This window comes from Falco biarmicus, chromosome 3 (genome assembly GCF_023638135.1).
Source record: "Falco biarmicus isolate bFalBia1 chromosome 3, bFalBia1.pri, whole genome shotgun sequence".
NCBI classification, from domain to species: domain Eukaryota; kingdom Metazoa; phylum Chordata; class Aves; order Falconiformes; family Falconidae; genus Falco; species Falco biarmicus.
Genome location: NC_079290.1, coordinates 106,922,427 through 106,949,529, shown reverse-complemented (window position 1 = coordinate 106,949,529; position 27,103 = coordinate 106,922,427). Strand labels below are relative to the sequence as shown.

Sequence of the window (27,103 nt, the reverse complement as noted above, 5' to 3'; positions counted from 1 at the left end):
CGCGCTCCTCAGCAGTGTCCTGCAAGCCATGGGAGACCCGCCGAAGGTTGGCCTGGGTTCATCCCGTCTCCTAGAACGCATCTGCCAGCAACGCACCACTCTCTCCTTTTGTGCAATGGGTCGAACCAAGTAAGTTACCAATTCGTAAATCCGTTAGTAAAACCCACCTGTATTTCAGAGGACTGTGAACATCTGTCTTAATTGACTGGCTAGCGTATTCTGGTCTGTAGGAACCACACCAAACCTAGACAAGGGGGATTAATAATTAGTGTGTGAGTATTAAAGGGAATTCAGTTTGGGGAGCTTCTCAGTTTTTTTCAAAGTTTTTCCTAAAAGCCATCCCAGTTTGTTACAATACAGTTGGAGTATGTTTTGTAGAGGAGACTGAATAGATACAATTATTTACTCATTAGTTTTTGTTTTATCAAGTTCTTGGATCAAGATCTGATGCTTGATTCCATGTATTTCCTAAAACAGATGAGCTAAACTCCGAGAGTCTGAGGCACAGTTCCTTCATCCAGGCTGAAGGGTGAAATTCAGTTCATCAAATTTACTGTTTCTGCATTGTGATAAAGTGGTATAGAGGAAAATCAGTGGAATCTGGGGCAACATCTGTGATCTGAATACGTATCCCTATTTCAGGGCTGCTGGCCTGGTATTTCCGAGGCATTGTTTTCTCCAGCACATGTTAAAAACGGATGAAACCCTGCCTGTGTCTAAAGCAAAAGCAGTTTTCTCATAGATGTTAGTGGAACCAATACTGACCTGAAATGGCAAGCTCTGGAAAGGCGTTGTCCCCACCAGTTGTTGTCTGACGGCTTTTTGTGGGTAGATGCCCTGTTTCTCTGTATCCTCGCCCCAGGAGGTTTCAGTAGTGCCCTCAGAGAAGTTACTGAAAATTCTTTCCGCTAATCACTAAACCATCTTTTTCAGGTCTGCCTTGAGGACCTTTTGAGGGGCGCGGTGGTGACTCGCTGGCCCAGGGGAGCTTGGGACTGGTGTCTCTAACCTTTAAGGTAACCGAATTTATACTTTGATGCAGGATGTAGTGGCTGCATTGGAGGGTTCTTACCTGGGCAAAGTTGAGGAAGAAAAGCTGTTTGTGGGACAGATTCAGGCCAGGCAGCTTTGGCTCCTTCCCTTCCCGTTCCAGCCATTTTAAGTAGGCCTAGAAGTGAGCACAGATTCACTTGAGAGAACCGGCAGGATGGCTTATTCAGACACAATCATTTCACGTGTTATTTTGGGGTGAGAGATTTTAATCACAACGTACGTGAGCCCAACATGTCTTCCCTTCTGTATTTTTGTAGTTTATCTTTCTAATACAAATAGTACAGCTAATTCTATGAAAAAGCCATCGTCATAAGTCCTGTGTTGACCTTTCTAGCAAAAAAAACCCCAAAATGCAAAGATAATTTGCATTCAGCTTCTTAAGTATGGTAATCTCTGAACTGAAAACTGCTATAAAACAGGAAAAAGTACCAAACTCTTATGTGGAACTGGAGTATTGGAGTAGTAGTTATTGCTGGGCAGTTGACCCTCGCTGCAGGAAGCTATGCGTGTTCTTTACGGAGTCACCTGGAGATCTGTTGTGAATCGCTTCGGCCAGGTGGCACACACCATTCTAGCGGAAGGAATGCCACTGTCCCCACGGAGGGTTCATTTGCTGTTGTGTCCCAGCAAGGAAGCATGACAAATTGTAACTGCTAATACCCTGTTTAAGCACAGCTGATGACATATATATATAAAATCAATACTGCTATGGAGACTGAATGCCCATGGCTGCAGCTGGAAGTAAGATCATCAGCTTCCACTGATTTTTTCTACAGGAATCTGTAGGAAATAAAGTGTTAAGTCTTCTCCACAGTTCTATGGTGATGATTTTGATCTCTTCAGGTAACTGCTCATAAAATAGCAGATAATAACCTTGTTCAATGTTAAATCCATTACCTGTTATTGTTACACACTAATTGGCCAATTTTCTTTTTTTAGGTATATTGATATAATGGAGACAAGTTAATGTGTCCTCACGCTGGTTAATTTCAAACGTTCTATTACCTTATTCTCTTAGTTGCTGAGATAATCCCAAAGAACACAAAACACAAAAGGTAGACCTGAGGGTAAAAATACCTCCAGCACCACAGAACGCAGAGAATTCTCTAAGCAGGCAGTTCCTGTCAGCCCACACTCCTCTTCCACGTTCGTAATAGCTTTTAGAACCAAGTACATATTCACTTTAACGAAGCAATGAATCTGAACAGCGTCCCTCAGAGTCAGAATCATTGGTTTAGCTTTCTGGAAATTCAGGAGGTTTTTCTACAAACACCCTTAACTGCTGCCGTATTCAAAACACCAGAGGGAAGAAGCTGTACCGTGACATGTTAGGATTATTCATGGAAAAGAACATTCGATGCTCACACCTGAGGTCCGCATGGAAAGAGCCTCTGTGCTGATAACTATTCCTTAATAACTGTTCCTATTCATAACGATGCTTCGTAAACCTGGAGGATTAAAGATAGTGGACTTCCCTGGGTCTGGAAGCTGCCTTCCCCTGGCAGAGCAGGAGAAATAAGGTGAGATGCAGTAGTGTTTACAACAGGTAAAATCATGCTGAACAGAACAGCTTTTCAACCACAGCATGGAGGTAGTGCTCTGAAATACCAGTGGCATTTATCCTGTTTGGAAAATAACTGACTGGCTGAAGTGAGCTTTTGCCTTGGAAAGAGGCACACAGTTCTGAGGTTACCAATCCTTGCATTTTTATCCTGCTTTCTAGCTGCACGGAACATAAACAGCAGCTGGGTAGAAGGGACTTTGTTGTATTCTTTTCCTAAAGCTTATAAAACACATCAAGCAAGCAACAAAAGGAGCTAGGCTTTTAGAGTCGGGTGTTTTGGTAGATGTGGTCTGTAGCCCTCTTGGGAAAGAGATGGCATTTCTATCCATTCTTTTCATGTCCTACCTGACGTGTCACTTTTGAGATCAAAGATGAAAAGCATGAGTGAAATAAACTTGGAAAAAACAGTTGCTCAGCTTCCTATCACCAAACCGTGTTGCCAAGAAATTAGTGCTCTGTTGCCATGGGACAAGCTGTTTGAAGTTGTAACTGCCATTTTCAGGACTAAGGGCTTTAGAAAATGGAGGGTGGTTTACCTTTTTCCTACCTAATACTGTGCCTCTGTGGGCACTGCCCTTGTTTACCAAAGCTGCAGCATCAAGTGCTGTAGTACCTCAAAGTACAGCGAGGAGAATTAGGTGGTCTTCTCCTGGGTGCAGGAACGCCAGCGGTCCTACACTGTGACTGGATCTACGGGGACATAAGCTTCTAGATCTATAAGTGGGGCTTTAAGTTTTTGATATGCTAATAACATGTTAATCTTTTTACAACGGAATGGATAACCCCATTGCTGAATCCCAGGGGTAAAACGAACTCACAGGGTATTTGAAATTCAGTTACCTTATAAGCCTGTCGGACTCCTCCATTATCTGCAATATTTTCTCCTAATGTGCTTATTCCACTGACCTGTAAAAGAATCATCATTCATTTACTCTGTAGTCAGTAACACGAGGAACCCTAAGAACCACCAGCTAAAGCACAGTCATACATCACAGATAGACTGGCACGTCTGGAACAGAAGGAAGCAGTGACTGTGCTAGGGCAAATAAAGGAGAGAATTAAAATACTAAAAAAACCTCATAGGGTAAAAGCTGTAGATTAGAATAGAGAAAATGTGTATGAATATAAGATGAATAGAATATGGGCTGCTGGGCAGAACACATACTAGCAGGACTGGCAAAATACAGAAGCAAACACCAGATTTCCACACATGCCCCTTTCCAAAAACACTCATAAGGCCTGGCAGCAAAAGCGCACACCATTAACCCAACTGCGCCCGGATACTGCTGGTTTTCTAGGCTAACTAGTATCCCCAGTTCGTAAGAAATAACCCTTGGATCTTAATTCCAAAACAATTAGGCTGTAGTATGTGAGGTTTTATGCTTATCATCTGCAGAGATTCTCCATTTACAGTAATTTTTCTGTATTAAAAACCAGTGGTGTGGAAATGGTCGGGTTTACTTACATTTTGTCCTCCAGCAAGCTCCCACGTGTAGTTCCCATACTGGTACACCATGCAACGAGACTGCTCCTTGAAATGCATCGCTGAGAAATTGCTCCACCAGTCAAACATATTTCCATCTTTATCAAAATTCCTACCTACATGAAAAGCCAAGAAACAAGGCAAGTTGCGCACATATGTTAGAGCAACTGGTCTCCCAGTGCAGCACCAGCACCTCTTTCTTTTTAATGTTACAGCTGCACTTCCCGCCCTCTTTCCTCCTTGATTTAGATGGTCTGTGCTACAGAGATTTAACTAGATGTTGTTTATCTATAACCATCATATGGTCATATTTCATATATTATCATATAATTATCATATTATCTATATGATATTTATCTGTATACTTTTGGCACAGTTGATTCTGCTTTGGCACAAGGGAATGGACAAGATCAATCATGGTTCTTTCATCTCAGTTCTCTATTATTCCGGGATTTCCTGTTCAGCCAGCATCCCTGACTCCAGTTACAGCGCTGAGACCCAGTTTTATTTCAAATTGGATCATACAGGCATCACGTAACAAAACTTTTCACTACTTTGAGATGTCTAAGGTGCTTATTCTGCGTGTCCATTCACAGAGAATTACTTGCGTTGCCACAGCAGGAGAAAGCTGGAGCTGCTTTCTCAGCTCTCTGGCTACAACACGCTTTCTCTGTGCTCCAGATCTAAGTTTTTGAGGCTGTATTGTGTGCTTATGTGTAAACTGCACAAGTTAATTAACATTAAAAAAAATGCATTGAAGAAAGCCCATGTATTACTGGCTTACAGTATCAGAAGTGCATTTTTGCCCAGAACTATTTTACATAGCATTCTAGAAAGAAAGTCAATTTATTTCAAACGTTCATGTGGAAAAAAAAGTCTCATGTGATTTAAGATGCGACTGGCAGCTCTTCTACCCAAGAATGCAGTTCCGATTTCATTTTACTTTAGAAGCCAGTATCTCTGCTCTCATCGTACTCCCCATCTGAGGATGCCGTGAAAGTAACAGCTTTTCCTGAGAATTGTCATTGACCCTATTTTTAGCAGCTGCTTACTTCTTGTGCGACCTGCTCAGTTCATGAAAACACTCACTGCAAAATGCTCAACAGCCTGTTAACAGCGTGCCTGTACTGCTCCCGGCGTGAGTGGGTACCTGACCATGCCTGCGTGGATACGTCAGTCACAGCAGCGTGTGGCTTTAATTTCTTACGGAGTAATGAGTGCAACTGAAAGAATTAATACTTTCTGTTATCTTCTCACCATTGTCATCAAACCCATGAGTAATTTCATGCCCAATAACCATCCCAATCCCTCCAAAGTTCAGGGCTTGCGGTTGGTGTTTGCTGAAGAAGGGGGGCTGTAGAATCCCAGCAGGAAAAACTGCAAAGAGGGGAAGAGAGAGGGAGATCCTCTAAGGCAGCTGTATTTTTGCATACTTCGCAGACAGATTGTTTGCTTGGTTTAAGGATTAGGAAGGAACATAAAATATAAAATGATTAGAAACAACATCGTGTCTCCTCATGGGAAATTGTTTCTGTCTTGAAAAATGGAAAATGACAAATTAATAAAGGTTTACTTTAGCACATCTGCACCACAGTATCTCCTTGTTTGAGAACTAAGCACCATTTACATTTCACCTTTAGCCTCAGCAGGTCCATAACGTATGCTGCAGTAAGTCAAGAACAAAATATTTAGTAACTGTCTTTTGGAGACAGGTACAGTTTGTGGTTTAGAGCCGCTTAATAGGGGAAGTAATGGAAGTTTTATTGCTTTATTTTTGTTAAACGGAGGTTAGTAATCATATACTGATTGCCAACAAAACTCGGTGCGTAAAGCATGCGCAGCAGTAATTCCTACAGACCACCGAGTGCACCTGGGTGCCAGTCTGGGGCGTGGGGGTGCAGCAGGTCTGTCCTTCAGTCCTCTGGCAAAAACCTCGTACGGAATCAATGGGGTTTAGCCTTCATCCCATCTATGTGAGACGAAAAGCATATATGCTTCTGGAGGCATTAAGACTGCAAGCAGTTCATTCTAATAAGATACTTTCTTATTAAATTAAGATACTGAAACTTATAGCAAATTTTCATTTAGAGGCAAAAACCTTTTTGATTACGTAGAAGGTTTTATCCATATAATTCTGGGGAGAAATATACGAGGCAGACTGCAGTAAGACAGAAGCAGGAAACTGAAAGGAGCATGGAAAAATATCTTCCTCAAACTAGAGACAGGAAGAACCAGGATTTAACTGGCATCACTGTTGTGGGTAGCTGTGCTTGGGTTTGGGGCTTGCATATTCATCTTCAAAAGTTACTTAAACCAGTTACTTCAATATTACTTACAAAAGCAAAGTTGCAGAGGAACGAGTCTCCTTTAAGACTTGGGTTCCCTGCCTGGAAAGGCAGCTCACAGCTGATTACCATCAGCATAAACCACCTGGATAAACAGGGAGCCTGAGCCTGACCACCAGTACAGCCCCAGGACAAGGTGGGCTGGTGAGTGGGGGTACCCTGCTGTGGCTGGTCACGGTGCTCGCTGCACCCACACGTGGAGGAAAGTGGGAGCTACCCAAATGCAAATCAGCTCTTTGTGATGAGGCCAGAGGGCTAAATTATGAGCCCTCTGGATGTTTCTGCTTTTAGCAATTACCGAAGTTTTCCCTTGTGATGCTTGGTTGGGTTGTTTTCTGTTTCTGGCTCTTGCCCTGTAAGCAGGATATGGTTGCTGTCTGGTCCAAAAACAGACACAGGTTTTTTTCCTCTTACGGTATTTGGCAGTACTTGGGTAGCAGATCTTCCTGGCAGTCTGGGGAATTTGAATAAGCACTTCTTGGCAGAAATTATTTGGTTTGTCTCCTGTTTGGGGCATTCAGAATTCAGCAAAGACTCTACAGCATCTGCAGGCTCAACCTGAGCTTGTGGCTGCCTGCACCAGAGGTCAGGGAGCATGGGGAACCAGGCAGGTTCACTGTATCTTAAAATCTTTTTCCCTGCCAAGAACAAGAAAGGTCAGCCTAGCAACTCTGCAAAAACTCGCAGATCTGACAGTCTGCAAGCAGAGGCTGGTTTCTTTAGTCTGGTACACCTCTTATCACTACCGTTCCAGTACTGTCTGTGCAGACAGCAAACTGGAGAGCTGCCCATGTGTTTATCAGGAATGTGGAAACATGAGTATGAACAGCCCAGGATACACTGTGAACGTTCTCTGGTCTCGAAGCTGGCACTCCTGTAGTAGCAGTTACTGTCTCAGGCTTTCAAACATAAGGCTGTTCCAGTTACAGTATAGAAACTGCGCCTGCCGAGGAGGGGTGGGAGTTGCTAAATATTCATCAACAAAGCAACTGCTTGAAGGGAACAACACGGTGCCCAGAATTTCCATAAGGGTACAGGCAGGTTTGCCTCTGGAGAGCGGACTTGCATCCTTGTGGGGCAAAAAATTATTTCGTTAGATCCATGCAGCTGTTTAAAACTGTTGTAAACCTACCTATCTGGTTCCGATTGGGGGAATAGAATGCGTTGACCACTGCAGCTCCAATTATCCATCTAAAAATAAATGTTGCACACAAAGTTAGTCACGATGGGGGGTTTTTTAGACAGTCTTTTTATTGAATTATTATTGTTAAAAAATGCAGGCTGCATATAAGGAAGGGATCAAGGTAGGGAAGAAGGGTGCCACTGAACCCAGCTGTAAAGAAATACTAATACCAGGAAATAACTGGTGTCTTGTTTATGGGCACCTTTCATCCAAAACAGCGCTGAGTTAAAGTGAGAAATGCTTTTGTTCTTGAATGTTGAATGGCCACATTGAGGTGGAATGTGGTAACTGTTTACTAGCGCATCTTAACGCTGTCTGGGCTTGAGAAGAAATGAGTGGGTTACATCTAAAACAAAATCAGCATTTAGAGGACACTTTGAGCAGCAGAAGGCAGCTACTGAAACTAGAAGTTAAGACCAAACTTGTCTATTGAAAACTTATGTATCTGACTGATTATTCATTTTTAAATGTCTGCATTTGGAGTGCAGTACTTCACAGGTAAGTGTTAACTTTCAGGAGTAATTTTTAAGTACGCTGCTTTTGGAAGCTCTCTCCAATACTTCAATAACTGTTTATTCTTTGTATTTTTCTTTCTCCTCCCTTTCTCTTCTACCTCTGGACATACACATCTAGTCGGCCTGCTCTAGTGAACCATGCAGTAACGGTCTGAAGCCATGAACTCATGGTAAGCATTCAGCAGCATCAGCCTAAGATTCTTCTCCCCCACATCTCTTGTCTTTATAGTACCTTGTGATGCCCTAGGTGCTGTGTCTGCTGTCGTTTTGACATAACTGCTTGTGGGCTGCTGTGGAACGGAATCAAATTTCCTGCTTAAGAAATCGAGCATGTGTCCACAGCTTTCAGGGTTTTTGACAAGCTGGTTAGTCTGGACTAACAGAATAGAGGGGACTGCTCACCACAGCCTGCGAACAGGCGTACGGGGTAGAAGTGAGTTATGCCAATATTGCCACTAACTTGCGTGTAACATGTGCATAGAGAGGCAGTAGGAATCTCTTCCTGAATTCATGGGGGTACTTGAGAATTTGTCAAAACAGATTTGCTCTGAAAGCCTGTCTGTTTTGAAAACATGTTCTTGGTCCGTAAATTTCTCCTTGGGTGCCTGACATAAACATTTGTAGCTGGCCAGGTAGCTTGTAACAAACACCACCTCCACAAAGAAAGCTATGATTATGAATAGTGGTTAATTTTCTTAATTGCAATTATTAGCTAATAATATCAGCAATGTTAGCTGTATACTCTCCTTCAGTTTAATTAAATGGTGATCTGGAGTGATAAGTGGCTTACGTCTCCTTGGGGAAACCCTTCAAGCCACTGGAGAGACATCACTAGAAAGACGTATTCCATTACATGGAAAAAGTGTGTGGGGGGAAATCATATACTGTCAAACTACGAGGAAAAGGCAGCTTAATTCATGAACCCATCAAAAGGTTCCCACAAACGTGCTTTAAACCACACCTAGAATGAGCAGAGGCACTGGAACTTTGGCCTGATGGCTGCTGTCTGCCTCTGTAGGCTATAAAAAGGCAGCAGTGATTCATTAACAGTTTGTAGATTAAGAGCACCAATGTTGTGCAAGAATTTTTTGCTATGAAGAGCACCATGACTGATTCCTTGAGAAATGAAGAAAGAGGAAAAAATGCTGTTATTTAGCTGACTGATCAGAAAACTCTCTTGGTGAATTATTCATCACTAATTCGCTGGAGGTTTCCAAGTGCCTGCATTGTGTGTGTGCTCACATCTTGAGTTAAAACCACTTCACAGGCAAAGGGAGAGATAAAATGAATCAGCTTTGCAACAATTAACTTGACTAATGCTTCCCTTCGGAGAAGTTTTTGTTTGCTCGCTTTTCAATAACTCTGTGTTCTTTCATCTTCTGTGGAGAGGTGTTTGAAATTCTTATTGGTATCTATTTCACTTTGTCTCAAGACATTCTCTTCCAGCATCGCTCTGGCTGGAAGCCTGCTAGTGAAGAACACATCAGGCTGGCATCAGCTTCCTCGCTTTTGCCTTCCATCCCACGTGTCTGTGACCAAGTATGAGCAGCAGCTTTGCCAGATAGCTGCGTCGGAAGCACCCGACTCAGGAAGCTGACTGGACTATTAAAAGTTCAGATTGGCTAGCTCATAGCTCTGGAAATCGGGTCCTATTCCAAGGCGTTTGTTGCTGAACATGCAACCCAGGACTCCTGGGACATCTCCATGTCATGGATTTGGCAGGAACTCAGGACTGGAGGGGTTGTCCAGGTGATGTTGTGTAGTAATGCTTACTGGGTAACTATGCCAACCGCTCGCCTTGGAGCACTTAGTAACAATTTATGAACGTGCCACTTTTATTTGGTTGTTTTAAGACTAGCACTAGCTGAGGCTGTGCCTAAGAGAGGAGAACTGTGAGGTACCAGCTAGGGCAATACAGGCTAAGACCTGGGACTGGGATCCAAGACCGAGGATGCATTCATGGAGTCAAAGAAGGGATCATGAAGCAGCCAAACCTGCACGTAGACAGGAAATTCCTGAAAAATACATTTATACTTTAGTAGGTGCAGTGTGAAGTAATCGGCTGAAAAAGGACATAAACTAGATCTGGTGCTCAACTTCCCCAAGATTGGGCATATTTCCAACTGAATTCTGGCTAGAATATTTTAAGCTTTTTTTACCCTGAATATATATTTTCAGAAGTTCAATGATACTGTTTATCCCATCTCCTCCTTGCTGACTTGCTGGAAAGATCTGTCGCTGCTTTTGTGTTAAGCAGTTTCAAAGTAATATCTGGAAGCAAAGCAGCTTGATGAAGGATTAGAGAGATTCTAACAGAACTGGATTAATTCCTACCACAAGAGGCAATGAACTACTTGTTAAATTCCAGAAAATTGCTTATGTCTGGGATCTTGTCAGTTTTCTCAGCTACCCACAGCATATGACTTAAAATATAAGAACTATTATTTCAGAATTTAGATGGTGTCTGTAGCATGCAGTCTGGAAACTTACATATCTTGGTCAACTCTCTCTCGAAGTTTTTTCAAGCTCTTTTGGGCTCCAGCTCTCAGGTTTTCCAGAATGTTTTCAAAGTAACTGTTTTCACTGAAGCTTAACTAAAGAAACAGATAAGCAAGTATATTAGTAAGCTGTGTGGAAAGAAGAATTCCTCATACCACTGAATGTGTCTTCTAAAAAAAAAGTTTTGACTGCAAGGTATCACTTGGCAGTTAGCTCTTTGCATGCATTTATTTATTAACATGTTCAACACAATTAACCTTGTATGCTGACCAGTCACTTGGAAGTTACACTTGTACAGGTATAAGTATTTCAAGTGGCAAGAAAATAAGTGTAGGCTTTTATGCAGAGATACGTGCAGCATACTTACATTGGCATATTCCTGATCTAGTTTTTCATTCTGATCTTCCAAAATATAATCTGGATAGCCAATTTGTTCTTTAATTGCCATTGCCTAGAAGAGAAGGGTTTAATGTTTCCTTTTAGTTGTGGGTTTTGTTGGTGTGTTTTGTTTTTTAAAAATTTCAATACACAGCGTAGTTCAATTTTTTTATTGCTATTGTCCACCTGTTTGTGAGAAACTGGATGCAAATATTTAAAGACCTTGTTCAAATGGACCCTATTACCTAGTGAGACTTTTTTAAATTTTTTTTTAACCAGTACAGAGCATACAGTCTTCATCTCATCTCCGGATGTCTAGCCACCATGGTAGACTGCAGATCCTGCAGCACTACCTGGCAGGGATTGGGCTTAACACTCGTTTAGTGCCTCCCCCCTTCCCCCCCTTGCTATTGGAACAGTGCTGATGGTCCTAACGTCAATGAAAAGTTTGGAAAGTTTTCTTGGGGGATTGCATTGTATTCAGTTGTCATTCTAGTTGATGCATTTGCTGCCATCTTGCTATTTATAACACTTATTAAGACTCGTAGCAAATAAAAATGTACGTGAACTAAAAATAAAAGGACAATTTAATAGGATAATGGATAATAGGATAGTGAACATCAAAGATGTTTTTTCTTCTCATTAGTAGAGGAACTGGGAATAGTGATGTTACAGAATTCCAAAGATTTCACATTCATGACAGAATACTGAAGTTCCTCGCTGTCTCTGACCTTCTCACGAGCCTTCTCTTTAGATGCCTCATCCATCCACTGTAACTCATCTAAAGTCTCGATGAACACTTCACGAATCTTCTCTATTAAATCTCGGACCTAAAAGAGAGGCAGTAAGAAATTAATCATTAACATGCTGGCTTTCATAGGCACAGCTAAGGAGGGGTGAAAAGCTTCCTATGGAAAGATGATGTCCCCAGATTCTATGCTCTAAACAGTGGTACTCTGCATTTAAAAGTGTCATAAATGAGTTCTTATGCCTTCTGACTCCTGGCTGATTGATATCTTTAACAGGCAAAAGAGGCTGGGAGATCAGAGGGAGGAGAGTGGGCACTGTAGACACTGTGGATGTACAGTAGTATGAAGGGTAAGCTACATACCATCCGCTTGCTCTCACCAGCAAATGCCTCCCTGACATACATTGCTCCTACTGCGTTCTCCATGTTGTTGTTGACGTAACTGACACACTCCCTCCAGCGGGCTTCTTCCAGTGTTGTCCCATATAGTGCCTGCAACATAAACCACCCCAGGATTAATTCTGCTTCTGCATCTCTTTCTAAATCATTGCCTAAGGAAGAGGTTGCCCTCCAAGACAAAGGTTTCTGTTGTCGTGATTGCTGTACTTAGATTTGTTTGCTGATGACATGACATAATAATGTTGCTGTGTTGACAAGGGCTTGATGTGGTGGCGGCGGGACTCTCTTCTAGTGCTATGCTCTGTAGTCTCCTTAGGAAGAGAAAAAATACCTTCCTGTAGCTGGCCCGAGCATCCTTGAAACGCCGACTCAAGCTGCTGACTCGATCAATCACCAGTCGCCAAATGAGGTAGTTCTGGATGGTGCTGTGTGGGGAAGCAGAGCTAGGTTTGATCCCTTGTAAAAAGGAACGCTGGTGCAGACAGTCAGGAGGGGGATCTTAATACCAATTGGAGATAAGAAGCCTGATTGCTGCCAGTCATCAGTTTCATAGCATCTACAGGTGACTGTTCTTATTTAACAGGTTGGCTAACTGTAGAGGCATCCAGACTGAGGACTGTACTACCATGTTTGTTCAGGGATTAGTTTCTCTTTTTATTTTTTTTTTTCTTCCTTCTAGAGTGTAACGAGAGCTAAGCCTGTGAAGTATTTTTCTCTTCCCATTTAACCTTTTCTGAGCAGGTGAGACACCTAGTACCACAGTGCTTTGGGACCCCAGGGCCTTAGAAGATACTACCCATATTTTACAGTGAACTGGTGTAATTTTTCTCAGAAGCTCTGACAGAACTAGCAAGTGGGCCCAATAATTTACATTTCCACAATACTTCTGTGACTTTTTGTCTTGGATACTCTCCAGTTTCTTTACCTTGCTGAGTACTTTGAGATAATTGCTTTCAGCTCTTGCAGATAGGGCATGCCATATACAACAACCTCCTCTTCTGGGTCGACCTGAACACTTACTGAAGACATGACACCTTGGATGAAGAAGGTCCAGTTAAATTCCTAAGCAAACAGAAAGACATATACCAATGCCAGGTGTTTAAGTACCTGAGTAACCATCTGGATTTTCTACAGTCTATGGGATTGTATGGAGTTGTAGTGTTTTTCAGTAGAAAAATGCTTTTTAAGAGACTCTGAAGACAAGGTTAACAATGGGAATGACTTCTGTCTCTTTGTTGCACCCCTGAAATTCACAAAGCCATTTCCAACTGGCACTGTAATAAGAGGAGGCTGAAAGTATTAGACTGCTAATTAAACACTTACGTTCAATGCAAACTTTTCCTGTAGCTCCTTTAAGGTCATTTTGTTGTACAACAAGGTTACATCGTGCCTTTCTTCTGCTGGGGTAGTTGCCTGAAGACATTCACAAGGTTATTACTAGAAACAACTGACACAAGTGTCGAAGGCTGTAATTACATGAATGCACATATATACACTTAAATAATACATGAATAGAAGTTTAATTTGGAAAAGTTCACTTGACAGTGTCCAGTGCTGCTTTCTAAACCTCAGGAACTCGGGTCTTCCCTATTCAGTAACGCCTCAGTAATGGTGAGGCAAGCAGTTTCCTCTGTCTTCATTAGAATGGAAGACTAAGTCCTTAGATTTTTAGAGTGCTGTAGACTTCTAAGAATGCGTGTGAGCTAGCCCTGGTGTTACCATTGTGTGTGTTTCGCAGAAGATAATTACCTTGCTTTGAGACTTCAAAAAATATATATGGCTAGGACTAGAGTGCACACAGTAGCAGTGTGTGCAGTAGATGTAATTATACACGCAGAGGCTCTGATTTCTGACCTGCTCACAGCACAACAAGTCTCCTTCCTCCTGCTTTCTTCTAGGCCATGGGTTTTCTGCTGTGTTGAAAACTGCCGCACAAACTAGCGAGAGACTCTCCCTCTCGCCCCTTGCACTGCGCCCCATCCTGGGAAGTTCTCATTTCTGTACTCACATTTGCAATCTCTGTTTCAAGCTCCATAACTTTTGCCATTTCCTCTTGGACAAAGGAATCATCTTTAGACACGTTCTTGTCTTCTCGGATCATTTTGGCAATGGTGATCATGAACTGCAGGTAAGCTTCTCTCACCTGCAGACAAGAGACGGAGCACATTTGCTGCCTATCATCTCTCATTCAGCAAATCATTCATTCTGTTATTTTAACTTCACAGTGTACTGTGAAAAAGTTGAGTCCAGGGCTCCCAGTGTCTGCTCTTGTCTCCAATGCAACCCTCCTCACCCTGTTGCCTTTTGTTTGGGGTTTTTTTTTGTGGGGTTTTTCTTCCCTTCTATAATAGATACTGCTGCAATACCTAGGACCTCCATTCATCCTGGAATACCTTATGATATGGTTGCCAGTCTCAAAACACATAGTGAAAGCAACAATTCCTGCTTCCCTGTGCAATCCAACTTACTGGTATTCCAAGTTAGAATTGCTACTGGAGCAAAGAGAAAGCTCTGTGCTTGGAGTTACACTATGGGAATAGTGATCCCTACTAGCTAAAATACCAGGGTGAACATAGAAGGTTTAAGTTCTCTGAAAGTAATACCATAAATCTTCTAAGCTCTGTTTTTACTGTCTGAAAGAAAAGCTGTGTCTCAGATGGTTCCCAGTGATACCTTTGCTTTATTTCTAATAGGAGGCTACGGCTTTGATTTATGCCTCCGAACAGACGTTGAAAAGGTATTTGGCTGCTGAGGGAGTACTGATGTCTGATACAGGAAAGCTTAATACTACCGACTCTTCTTGCATACTTTTCTTCCTCCACTGACCTTGGAAACCAGATAAATACACTAACTGTTGTGAAATTGAGTCTGGGCATTTACACGATGATGATTTGTGTTTTTTAGGCTGAATGCTGAGGCCTTAATCAGGCCAGACTCCCACAGACCTCAGTAGGAGTTTTGCCAAAAGATGCTGGACTAAGCACAGGGGGAGTTTGGGTCATCAGAATTTGGTTCATTGTCTGTGGGAAGTGAGCTGTTAAATAGCAAATAAAAAGGGGTTGTGTCTCCTCCTTATTCATTAAGGTTAAAAACACAGACTTAGCCCTTCTTCTTTATAGCCTCAAATTAAAACTGTATTGAGCAGTACTGGTTGTCTTTTGCTAATTTAGGATTGTCTATGTACTGTACCTCATTTTCTACCTCCTACAAGTCAATCAAAGTCTGACTTTCATGCAACGATGCATAAATATCCCTCCTTTCTATTGTAACTGCCACTATATAGGTGAAACTTGCAGAATAGAACCCTAGTTCCAGCAGCTATCTGCAGTTCCCAACACAACTACATGGGGCTTGTTTTGTATCATGAGACAGATTAACAGAAGTTGGCAGTTTATAAAGGTGTCCAGAAGGCGTGGAAACAATCTCCTAAAACCTTCACAGGACCATATTTTAGACTGTATAATAAATGAGAATAGTCAGATACATTGGAGGAAGACAAAAACTAGTCTCGCTGATGTTTTCATCTGCCTTTACAGCCACTAGACAAAAGAGTCTAAAATGCTGATTGCTGTCGCTCTGTATTCCCTTCCATTCGTGTTAGGAAAATTAGTTTGATGTCAGGCTGCAAATAGTCCTTGTTAGTATGACATAATTTATCAGTTTCCCGAATGAAACTACTGCTTTAGTACATCTTAATTTCCTCAATTATCTGGCTATATTTGCAAAAGCTTTCCATGTATTTGCAGAAACCGTCACACTTTTGCTCTGAGCATTGCCAGAGAAAAGCAGATAAAAATAAAAATCTCTCACAATTTTCATGTAACTTTGGGTCAAGGCGGGGAGTAAGTGGCAGCAGATTCTTACTAGCTGAGTATCTGTTCCATTAATACAGCTTTTGCTGCTCCACCTGAAACATGGGGTTTAAAACTTTTTTTTTCCACCTGAATGAACACATGAAAAATTTGGAGTATTCTGGTGTTCAACAAAACATTTTGGGGCATTGTATGTTCAAATACGATCCGGTATGACAACTCTTCTCCCATATCTATAATCTATCTTTCCAGTACCTTGCAAAATAGTAGCCAGAACCAGTGGCTGTAGAAGAAGGTATAAGTGAATCCAAGATAACCTGGACTGAAAACGTGAACCTATCCTTCAAAATTAGAGACTGTTTTAAGCTATAAAACATTATGATTTTTATTTTCCCATAACCTTCTCAATCTGTATGAACTGCCCAGTTTTGGAGAGGCTTGTTATTTATGCAGTTGTTCAGTCCTTTTGTAGACTCTACAAAATTTTGGCATAATTAGGAAAAAATGGGGTAGCAATGAATGTTACAGTTTAATTCTGGTTGCTACAGGACATGAAGATTCATGTATTTGAGTCTTCTAAAACACAGAGATAAGTAATAAAGTTGTTTAGTAGCACACAGTAAATCAATTACAAGGAACACTTACCCTTTGATAGTTGCCCCCGTTAAAGTAGTAATCCCTGGATGGCATTCCTAAACTTGGCTGGTCAATCTGAAGGAAATCGTACATTTCTTTAGTTAGTGATGAACAGGAACTGGTGTTGTCCAAGCATATCCTTGAAAGGCAACATGAAATGATGCACATGCCATCCTTTCAGCGTTGGAATGACATTAGTACACTGCTACCAAACAGTTAACGAACTTTAGCTGTCTAGGAACTGGGGTGAGATGAAAGGTACAATTCTTGTCTCTGGATTTCTAGATAAGAACAGGATGGGTACTCGGTGTGTGTTATTAAGCAAAATCTTTCGGTAACCACTGACTTCTAAGAGTAAATTTAAGCAACTTAGAAACGAAGTTGCTTGACTTGAGGGTGAGGCTTTGCGTGTAAGCATATATGAACAAAATCTGAACAATTATTTGCATGTTTTAGAAACATGCTTTCCTGCTACATATTAAACCTCACCATTATTTTGCAAGTCACAAGGATTTATAACCCTTAAATGCTGTAAATGAGCAAAGGTCCACTGATTTTTATTTCTTTAACTGACATATAAATTATGCTACCATAAAACTTCTCCCAGCATGACTTTGAGACAGTTCTGTCACTTGGGGTACAGAACTGTTGCATACATTTTGCCAGTATTGTGCATACCCACTGACTTATGGCAAGCTAATCTAGACAGTGTAAATAGCTATCCATTATGATTCTGGCATATAAATAATTCCCTGCAATTTTTTTCTTACATAAATGATGTGTCTGCTGGAATCCCGGTCATCATTCCATACAAACATGTCAATGAGAACACGTTTGTTAAATCTGGAGTTCATTATGGAGAGTTTTTCTTCCATGCTCCAGTTTGGCTCTGGGAGATAAAAGGGAATATATACATAACTTATCAGTATGTATCGGGACTGATTAAGCTGTATAGTTTGCAAGCTTGTTGCTCAAATTGTTGAGAACCGGGCTGGACATGATGTGAGAATACTTGTATAGCACATTCTCACAGTAGCTAGAAATTGCTAGGCTGTTCTTACTGGCCTTATCTGTCTTGGTGATACAAAGTAATCAGTAAATGATTTATTTATATATATGCAATTGCTTATGCATAGTATAAATCATCATGACCTTGCCTAGTTAGGCAGTTATGGTCTAAGCCCTAATTAATATGCAAGCATTAGAACACAGCTGTATTAGTTATGTTGCTTTTGGTTGTGCTACTTATGTTGGTTCTTTACATTTCCTAACTGTCTTAACGCACCCTGTTCATGAATAAGATCTTACGATATGGGTATTAAACTTATACCATCTTATTTACACAGATCACTCTGTGCTAAGTATGCATGATACACTGACTTCTCTTCACGAAGGAAAAGTTAAAATGGAGCGTCTAATTCAATGACAGTAGTCTCCTTAGTGCAGTAAATAATTGTGACTTAACACCACTGAACTCTCTCAGGCACAGCATTACCTTTGGTCTTATTCCAGTCTGCAGAAGCCACTGGCCAATCTCCAACCATCGTTAAGGCCTCTAGCAGAGGCAATGAATCTCGTTGCTCTATGAGACCTGAGAGAGGAAAAACAAATACTATATTGTTTTCATAGAGGAAAAAGAAAAATAGGTAACAGGCCTAGTGGTTTAAATCCGGAACTACATTTGTCATAGCAGAAAAGGAGATAACCATGAAATGGTATCTCCTACAGTAGTCCAGAAAAGGAATGAAAACACTTCTGTTGACTTCAGTACTGATATTTTTTTTTTTTCTTACTGAATCAGTTTGGTAAGTACTGATTCATGGGACATCTTTCTGCGTTCAGAAGGGAAGGCTTTGCTTTGATACCAGAGGTATCCATCCCTTCTACATCCCAGAATGTGCCTTAATGATGTACCAAGGCACCTTCATTCATCTAAAGATTAGCTTTCCAGGCAAGGCCATGCAGATTAGATAGATATTGCTGGGACTCTTGCTTAACAGTACATTGGTACTTTTGTGCATTTGGTATTGAAGAAGAAAAACAATGGAACAAGAAAAGACTCACTTTCATTCATGCATGATTTGTAAAGTATTTTAGCTTTCTGAAATGCCTCTCTGTCCCCTTGATCTGAAGTCTCCAGCACACCTGGGGAAGGAACCATTGCAGTGAGATTTCTGCCCTGGAGAGCTTTGATCTTTTCATAGAAATCACTGACAATCCAGGGCTATGATAAATACTTGTTATTGTAGGCTTCAATTACTGTGAAGCTAGAGTGCTCTTTAAAGGAGCTATTAATGGGAAAAAGTGTCAGGAAGAAGGACATGCACGCAGCTTGTCCTTCTCCTTTTGAAGTTAGTACCAAAACACCTATGGCTAATTTTTAGTGGGAGCAAGATGTTACCACAAAAATGGGTGTAGTAAGAGATGCAGAGATTAAAGGACCAGAGGGAAAAAAAAAAATTACAATCAACACTTCTCTGGAAGTTTACTTCTCTGTATAATGCGTAGTAAATAACATTTGAAACTAAACACAAGTGCATAACCAAGGATGGAGTAGCCTCATTCCTACCTTTTAGGATGATCTCCAGCTCATCTCTCAGAATGTCGAAAATGCTGTACCTGGAGCTAGTTTCTGGGATAACATGCCGGTTCAGCCAGCCCCCACAGGCATACTGGTAGAAATCCTTGCAAGGATCAGCTGCTGGGTCCATATTCTGAATTATTCTAGCAGCTAGGTATCAAAATTGGAGAGGTGAATTCCATAGACTGCCCAGTAATCTCTGGGACTACCAAAGACTATCAAGCAGCTGCTTGGCAAGAAGGCACCCTGCTTATGCTGCTTATAGTTGATAAGACTCACTGTCATGTATTATGACTAAAGGATCCTAATTTTTTGCTTAAAATGTTGTCAGATGCTTCCTTTGCACTGTAATTGTATCATGTTAGAGGGAGCCTCTGAGTGGCAGAGTAGCTCTCCCACAGCACAGTGCCTGAGCAGGAGCATTCTGCTCTTCTGCCCAGTGCTCTACCTGGCGCCCAGCTTAGGTACCCACCTATAAAGTCAGGTTTCCAGGGGAAAACTGGGAACATCTGTGCTGGAGTCTTACCTCTCTTGAGGTGTACAAAGAGATGCCAACAATAAGAAGGTGGATAGCACCATGTGTAGAATGCATTCTCTCTTGAGAGAGAATTTGGTCTAAGGGGATTCTTATTATACTTCATAGACACAGACTGTGCTGGTCAACACACATCCTCGTGGCTCAGGCCAGAGCCAGAGAACTGTTGACCACACTGGCAATTTTCCTGTACTAATTCCTGATGAATGATATTCCTGGTGACAAAGAAAGTACAACATGGCAAAGTAAGAATAGGATTTTTTGCTCAGTGTTTACACATGGAACTCTACTTGCTGCCTTTGGCAGTATTAGCAATGTGTATTCGGCCCAAGGGGAAATGTCATTCCTTCCCAACGTCTTCAGTCTTAAAGCCTGAACTATTGTTTATGCAGGTTCAGCAGAACTAATAACATGCAAAACATCACCTCTGCAATGATCATTCATGGTAACAATCGTTACCTGCTGTAACACATCCAGGTGTGGTACATACGTTGCCTGAATTGCTGCCGTAGTGAGTGCCTGCAGGGAGAGGGATAAGAAAGCAGATGGAATTAGTTGTTTTGGAAAGAAATTGCTACCGATGTCACTCACCGGCAGTGCAACCTCAGCGACAGCTCTGTTTAGTTTTAGAGCAAGCAAATGAATATTAGTGCCAGTAAAAGATAACAAATGATGACTGTGAAGAAATCTAATCTGCAGATTTATGAGGAAAATTTACTGGAAGTGGTATTACAACAGTCTTGACAGTAAGTTAACTCTCCTGGGAGCAGAGTAAGACCAGGATTTTTTACTTTCTAACTGCCTTCACAGTCCTTCTGACACATACTAAAACTATGAGATCCCTTTCTAAATGATCTACTATGATGCTTTGAGCATCTGAGCTCTTTCATGATCTTCAGAGTCACTGTGACTGAGAGGTATAAATGGGGTAAAAAGCTCATAGCTGGATTACTGCTTTCACGCTGTTTTGAAATGCAAAGATCAAATTTAGAAAAAGAAGTTACTCTTACTTCTCTAAGTGTATGTGTGGTGGTGGTGAGCAGGTAACAGACCTGTGTTCAGTCGAAGTTTCAGATATGCCCTTCAAAGCTACTTCTGGCTGTTCAGCAGAGCGGTTGCTCCCTAATTAGTAATGCTGTGGGCTGACGACATGGCATATAATGAAGGAGACTGGGGACCTGTGTTCAAATCTGTGTTCTGGCTTTTGAGATGAGCCTGGAAAAGTCCAGTGAAGTCACTGTCAGTGATCTCAATGCATCTTGGTACTCCAAGGAGCAGATCCAAGAGCAATACAAACGAAAGAGCTAGTGGGTGTACTAGTATCGGCTGTTTCAGTTGTGACATGAGCACACCTCTCTGATAAAATATGACTTGTTTCATTAAGAGCTTATCTCAGTCCTGTTGATTGCTTTCCTCAGTAGTCAGAAAGCAACAAAATGTAGAAATTCTGGGACCTTCATGACTCCAGCCTGCAGTGAAGGAGTGATGCGACAAGGAATTTGAGAGGGAGCACAGGCAAGGAAACCTTAGCTGAAGCGTTTTGCTATGACTTCTTGAACAGAAGAATATGCACGGGGAAATGGGTCTGCATGCTCACTCCAGCAAAAGCTGCAAAGTGTTAAACTTCATTATGAATTTTCTATTTTTTGACCACTTAGTCTTGGTTTGTGAACTTCTTCCTGTGAAGAAGATCCACAAAAAGCCTATATGCTTCTTATGCATCAGTGGTGAGCAGAAGCTGGAACAGTACCCAGCCCTTATTGCTTGGTGCTCTACACTAGAAGTACTAGGAGTTTGATGGCAGTGACTACCAAGGGTCTTGATGTGAATTCACAGCCATAAGTTCTGCTGCAGACTTTCACTGAAGCCTTTGTACATGAAAACATTTTTTTTATTATTTTTTTTTTTAATGCTGAGTACTAAAGTGAACATGTTTGTGATGCTGGTCATGTCAGTCATGTGTGCTGTTTGCTACACAACTGGAATGGGAAGTATCCAAGCACCTCAGCCTGACTGAGTGGCTTTGGGCAAAAGAAAATTAATTTTGTTGTTTTAATTTCCCATTTGTGAAACTGGACAGTCTTAGTATCTACTTATGTTAAATACACCACTACTTTGTTCCACACTGGAGAACAAAAACTTGATACCCTCACTTTTCAATAAGATTAGCCATGTTTTTAAACTTTCTTTGATCCTTGCACTAGGACGTTTGCAGAAGAGTTCCTAAAAAAATTCCTTCCAATGCAAGTGTTTTACATGAGAGAAAACAAGATTATAGTAATTCAGATAGCCCTGTTTTCTTCCCTACTGTTTTATTTCTTTGAAGTTCATCCGTGGAAGCAACATAAAAAGCCCCCACTGTGATTGAGAATGTACCATTCAGGGTTCAGCTGACTGCCGTCGTGCTGCGTGGGAGCAGATCTGCATTAGAATAACGGCATGCCTTATTATAGCTTAGTGTCTAGCAATCTGAACATGGGATGAGCAAAATGTGGAACAATGTGAAGCTTCACACAGAGGGGTTCAGCTTTTTCTTGTACCAGAGGAGGCAAGCCCAATTTCTGGCATTTCCTAAATTCTCCAATAAAAATTAAAAAAAAAACCCCAAAAAACCAAAAAAACCCCACCAACAACCAAAACCCCATCTAAAAGCCTGCATATTGCTAAGACAAAAAAATCCTTTTGGGGAAATGAAGCTAGTAGCTCAAAGGCATATGGAAACTTTTCATAAAGGAGCAATAGCTATGGGCCAGGTGTGAACGGGGTAACTGTACTACAGGCATGCTGTATTTTTCTCATTGTTTCTCAGGGACTGGACTGGACTTAAATGAAGCTTTTTTTTAACTTTTTTTTTTTTTTCCAGCCCAAACAAAGCTTCTATTTAATGTAACTTGACAATGTTTAACTCCAGTGCCTGGAACCCAACTGCTTTCAACAAGATTCTAACTCCCCACATTCAAAAAGCGCTTGTGATCCTGAAAGTGTAATTGAGCTGTATAAGCAAGGATGCCAAACCTGTTTGGAAACCTTGGTCGCACACTCAGGGCTCTGAAACTGTCACAAAACCAGATGATTAAAAATGGCTGGTGAGGGGCTCTCAGTTTACTTCTAAAAGTGGCTCCTTTGTTTTTCTGTCAATTATCTCTTTTATGCCTCGGTACCAATCCTGACAAAGAACTGAGCCAACCTGACTCTGTGTGAGATACGACCAACACTGCCTGTTCTACCAAAATATGTTTGTGCAGTCTTTGCTCACTTGACTGAGCTGCTGTCTATGGCACCTCTTGAACTTCACATAACCAGGGACAAACATCAGATGCACTTTCTAACTCTCTGCTAGACTCCATGCAGTTCACTTTCTCAAACTACTTTGCTAAAAACTGCCGGGGTTTTCAGTATAAATATAGGTATTTCTTTGTATTTTTCCTCCCTGGTTAAATACTGCTGACATGCTGTGCTACACCGACTTACGAGACTCCTGCTTCAATGTCCACGGACAAAGAGTACAGATGTGGGAGGGGCAACTTGGGTTAATGTTCTACTAAGCCTAAAAACTGAAAGAAAACAAGTGTCTAGCAGGATTTAGATGGATGTGATGGGGAAATTTCTGAATGCAACCTAAGTGGGACATGGGTTCGTGTTTAACAGTAAGGCATGAAGATAGTGATTTGTAGCAGAAGGAAATTGGTACAGATTGTTCAGCTCATGTTCCCCTGCTGCATAAAATGTGAACTCATCAGTGGAGGGGGTTGTGGGAAATCAATACTTGTCTCTTCTCCTATCAAACCTTAACTCCCACTTCTCCTACAGTCAAGTTCACCTGGGATCTAGCTGCTTACAGTTTTTTCTCTTTTAAAATTAATCACTCTGTTTCCCCACCTCTTTCTTCTGATACCCTTCCTCGGGTATACCTTTTAAAACTATCAGAGCAGGATGCCAAAAGAACAGAAATGGGCCAGAAAGACTTCATCACTGGAACTACTCTGTACAGTAGTAAGTTCCTTCATGGCTCTCAAACTTCAGGACCTCTGCAGTGTTACCCCTGCATTTACTTCATTAAAAAAGTTGTACTCTTGCTCTTTCAATAGTCTTGTAAGTTGAAAACAGCCATTGAACCCTCTGCAGACTGAAGGCCTTCCTCATTTCTGTCTGACAGAGCACCATCAGAGAATTGATAAGGGAAGGTAAGCTTTAATGAGGCTAAATAAAATGACCTCAGCTGTGGCACTATGCCAGATGGAAAAAAATGAGGGAAAATAAGCACTTCCAGACACTCCTTCAGAGGTCAACTGAAAAATGGCAGAGCTGGGACATGCCTCAGACCCCACTGGATTCACTGTAGAGAATTCTATTGTCTTAATTTGACTTTACAAGAAGCCACCAAACAGTATTAGATTACTGGTCAGCAGCAGGATAGAAGAATAACTTCTGAGTTGTCTGGTGTCCTGTGGTCCTCTTCAGCAGTTCATCTTTTGAATGACAGGCTCTTAACATACAAGTTGCTTTACGCAGCCTTACTGAAGTTCCTTTCTAGACAACAAAAGGAAGCAAGTAATTCTGTACAGTCTCTGAAGCACACAGTTTGTGTTTCGTGTTTTCCCACTGTGCGTTTTGACGACCACAGATGGCTGGGGATGGTACACATTGAACAATTAGATCCACAGTTGTCATCAAGCAGTCAAGTGTGAGCTTTACCTTCCAGCACCTTATTTATTCCACATACAGATCTCAGCTGCAGAAATGCTGTCAGCGCTGCAGACTGCACTTGTTGCTACTATAAGAGTGAATGGTTTACAACAATGTAAATGCCAAATTTAGCTTTTCTTCCTCTGAGGGCTGTCTATACCACATGTCAGTGTCTTCAAATGGGCTCCATAATACAAGTGTTTTTGGTTTTATTCCATCTTTCTTAAGATTTCTTACCTACAGTCTATCTATAAGCATGGCGGAGACAGATTTTCATGTGAGAATTGGTAAACTGAGTATTTGCCCACTTTTGCAGCCCTGTACAGCCTGTCACTCCACACTCACACTTTACGTTCATGTAGCTCCACCTGACTACAACTGAGAAGAGCCTTGCCAGCCAAATGTCATTTCATCATGACTTCTGTGTTAGCTGCCACTTGTTTAAGTTCTCTATCTCCTTTGAATAGATGCCTCATTAATGAACATTCACGAAGTCAAAGAATGACTGGGCATCAGTCTAGGAGACAAGCCAGATCTCAGCCACAACCTTTTCTTAGTGTGCCAGTGACCAGTTTAGATATTGCCCCTAGTCAGCAGGTTCTTGCAATTATCTTATTCAAGTGCACATTAACCACGTTCACAGCGTAGGAAATGCAGGAGCGTAACATGGCTTTTTGAAATCCACTCCTAGAACAAGGAGGTTCTTAGTTCAAGTGTTGTATTTATCTTTGTTTGTAGCCTGCGTAACAGGACAGAGGATAGGTCTGTAAGCACGCCTTCTCGCTTTCTAACAGCCTGTGTAACAGCTGTGAATAATGACAACCTGGCAGGATGCAGACACCAAAAAAAATAAAACCTGCAAATCTTATTTCTGAGAAACCCTACAAACTTGGATGCCAGAAAGTGAATAAAATATCAATTCAATTAATAACCTCAGGACCAGCAATTAGGTGAAAATGGAAGTTATGTGTAACTAAGTTGTCTGGAGAAGTCACTGGCTATGACTTGATGTGTCAGCTACAATAAGTGTTGAAATGTTCTTCAGACTGTTTCCAACAAGTGATGAGATTTGGAGTTTAGTAAATATTTGTAGAACATAACTGAGAAAGAGCTGTGAAAAGGCTGCAAAGATATATGTGTGGGTGTGATGGAAAGATTGAGAGCATGGTGTATTCAGATTCAAAAACGAATTACTTCAGTTACTGTCTGCTTCCCTTTCTATGATTACCCAAATATTACTCTGCTGTCCTTACTATGTTTTCTTTTAGCTTATTTAGAGGAGGTTTTATGGGTATGAAAACTTCTTTGGATGTCAAAAATGCCCCAACTGCTTCTAAAATGATCTAACTGCATCACTGTGAGAGCTTCAGTGTTTTTGTTGGCTGGGTATATAAATCACAGTCAGTATTAACACGTATTAGAGGCATTACTGCTATAACCACAGGCCCGTTTCACACACCTGTGGTGCATGCTCTTCTGCAAGCTATACAAAGCAGAACAAAAATATACTCCCTGAACCACGAAGTCTAGATATACATTCATATATTAAAAGAAGAGAGAACATAAGGCAGGACAGGTAATCCTTTTAATTTTCCATTAGCTGAACAGAATTACTTTTTTGAAGCCTGTCTGGGTAGTGTCATTCTGATAAAGGATGTACAAAGATGAAGTGGCAAATAATGTATCTGCTCAGAGTAAACAATCCAGCATCCCACACACACATTTCAAAATTAACATTTGAGTGAAATTAGAAATAAAAGAATCCTAAGGATAACATTCTTGGTTCTAGCATAAGAATGCTGCTCAGCTACATTTTTATCCTGTTGCTGTGTAGGATTTGCGTTTGTTACACAGCTTTGACCAATATGTGCTTTTCACTCGGTAAGTCTAAGAGAGACTTCAGACTTTTGATTGAGCATTGGGTATGGGCCTTTGGATTTAACATCAGAACAGAACCAAGTGGGGTACTTGAACAAAACCTTTCAAGACAAGAAATGTAGCTGTTCTGTGGGAACGCTCACTGATTGCGCTGAAGAGCTCTTGCTTTCTCAGTTTTAGACCCGAAGAGTGCATATAGGCACGCATCTAAAGAAAAGACGGTGTTGCCATAAGTTCCTGCTGCTCAGTTCCTACCCGCAGATTACCTAAAGCTCGTGGCTGCTCTAGGGTATAACTATATATCAGTGCCTCCTATTGCCCTAGTTCAACCATGTATGCTCAAATGAAACAGCAAGGCAGAAAACTAACTCCAGGGCAGTGCTGAAAAAACTCCTCTAAGGCACAAGAAAACAGCCGGGAGGAGCTGCACGCTGTACAGGACGAGCAATCACCTTGTACTCACATTTTGCTCAAGAATGTCTGAATGCGGGAAACATTTCCAATGAAAGTTTAATTGCTGATATGAAACTGCAAAATATTTAGATTTTGGAACTGCTTTCTCACCGATAAGCCTTCCATCAAAGACATGTAATAGTTACCACTTGCTTTACATACACAGATGCTTCCCATAGATTTGGATGAGACACCAACATTCGAGCAAATGTCATTAATAACTGAATTCTGATTTGCTTGAACCCAAGAAGCAAGATGTAGAAATTTCTCAAATTCTTTATGCATGCAAGCAATGCAGTTCTGCATAGCTCAATATTTTGATACAGAAACTCCTACCCTTGCACCTAGCTCTGGG

At 41.3% G+C, this 27,103-nt stretch overlaps 1 protein-coding gene across 3 annotated transcripts in view; it reads right to left on the bottom strand.

Moving 5' to 3' along the window:
• MMEL1 (membrane metalloendopeptidase like 1) overlaps nucleotides 1–27,103 on the bottom strand; it is a 40,185-nt gene that overhangs the window by 3,726 nt on the left and 9,356 nt on the right. For all 3 annotated transcript variants that reach the window (XM_056332032.1, XM_056332030.1, XM_056332031.1), the window contains exons 3-22: nucleotides 20,191–20,250; nucleotides 19,185–19,346; nucleotides 18,680–18,760; nucleotides 18,111–18,206; nucleotides 17,386–17,504; nucleotides 16,625–16,690; nucleotides 14,176–14,310; nucleotides 13,491–13,580; nucleotides 13,093–13,229; nucleotides 12,499–12,592; nucleotides 12,132–12,260; nucleotides 11,752–11,850; nucleotides 11,010–11,093; nucleotides 10,634–10,737; nucleotides 7,578–7,636; nucleotides 5,358–5,477; nucleotides 4,083–4,216; nucleotides 3,458–3,523; nucleotides 1,073–1,168; nucleotides 168–244 (exon numbers count right to left, since the gene is read on the bottom strand). In XM_056332032.1, coding sequence (XP_056188007.1) covers nucleotides 168–244; nucleotides 1,073–1,168; nucleotides 3,458–3,523; nucleotides 4,083–4,216; nucleotides 5,358–5,477; nucleotides 7,578–7,636; nucleotides 10,634–10,737; nucleotides 11,010–11,093; nucleotides 11,752–11,850; nucleotides 12,132–12,260; nucleotides 12,499–12,592; nucleotides 13,093–13,229; nucleotides 13,491–13,580; nucleotides 14,176–14,310; nucleotides 16,625–16,690; nucleotides 17,386–17,504; nucleotides 18,111–18,206; nucleotides 18,680–18,760; nucleotides 19,185–19,346; nucleotides 20,191–20,250 — 2,008 coding nt within the window. The remainder of the gene's footprint in view (nucleotides 1–167; nucleotides 245–1,072; nucleotides 1,169–3,457; nucleotides 3,524–4,082; nucleotides 4,217–5,357; nucleotides 5,478–7,577; nucleotides 7,637–10,633; nucleotides 10,738–11,009; nucleotides 11,094–11,751; nucleotides 11,851–12,131; nucleotides 12,261–12,498; nucleotides 12,593–13,092; nucleotides 13,230–13,490; nucleotides 13,581–14,175; nucleotides 14,311–16,624; nucleotides 16,691–17,385; nucleotides 17,505–18,110; nucleotides 18,207–18,679; nucleotides 18,761–19,184; nucleotides 19,347–20,190; nucleotides 20,251–27,103) is intronic.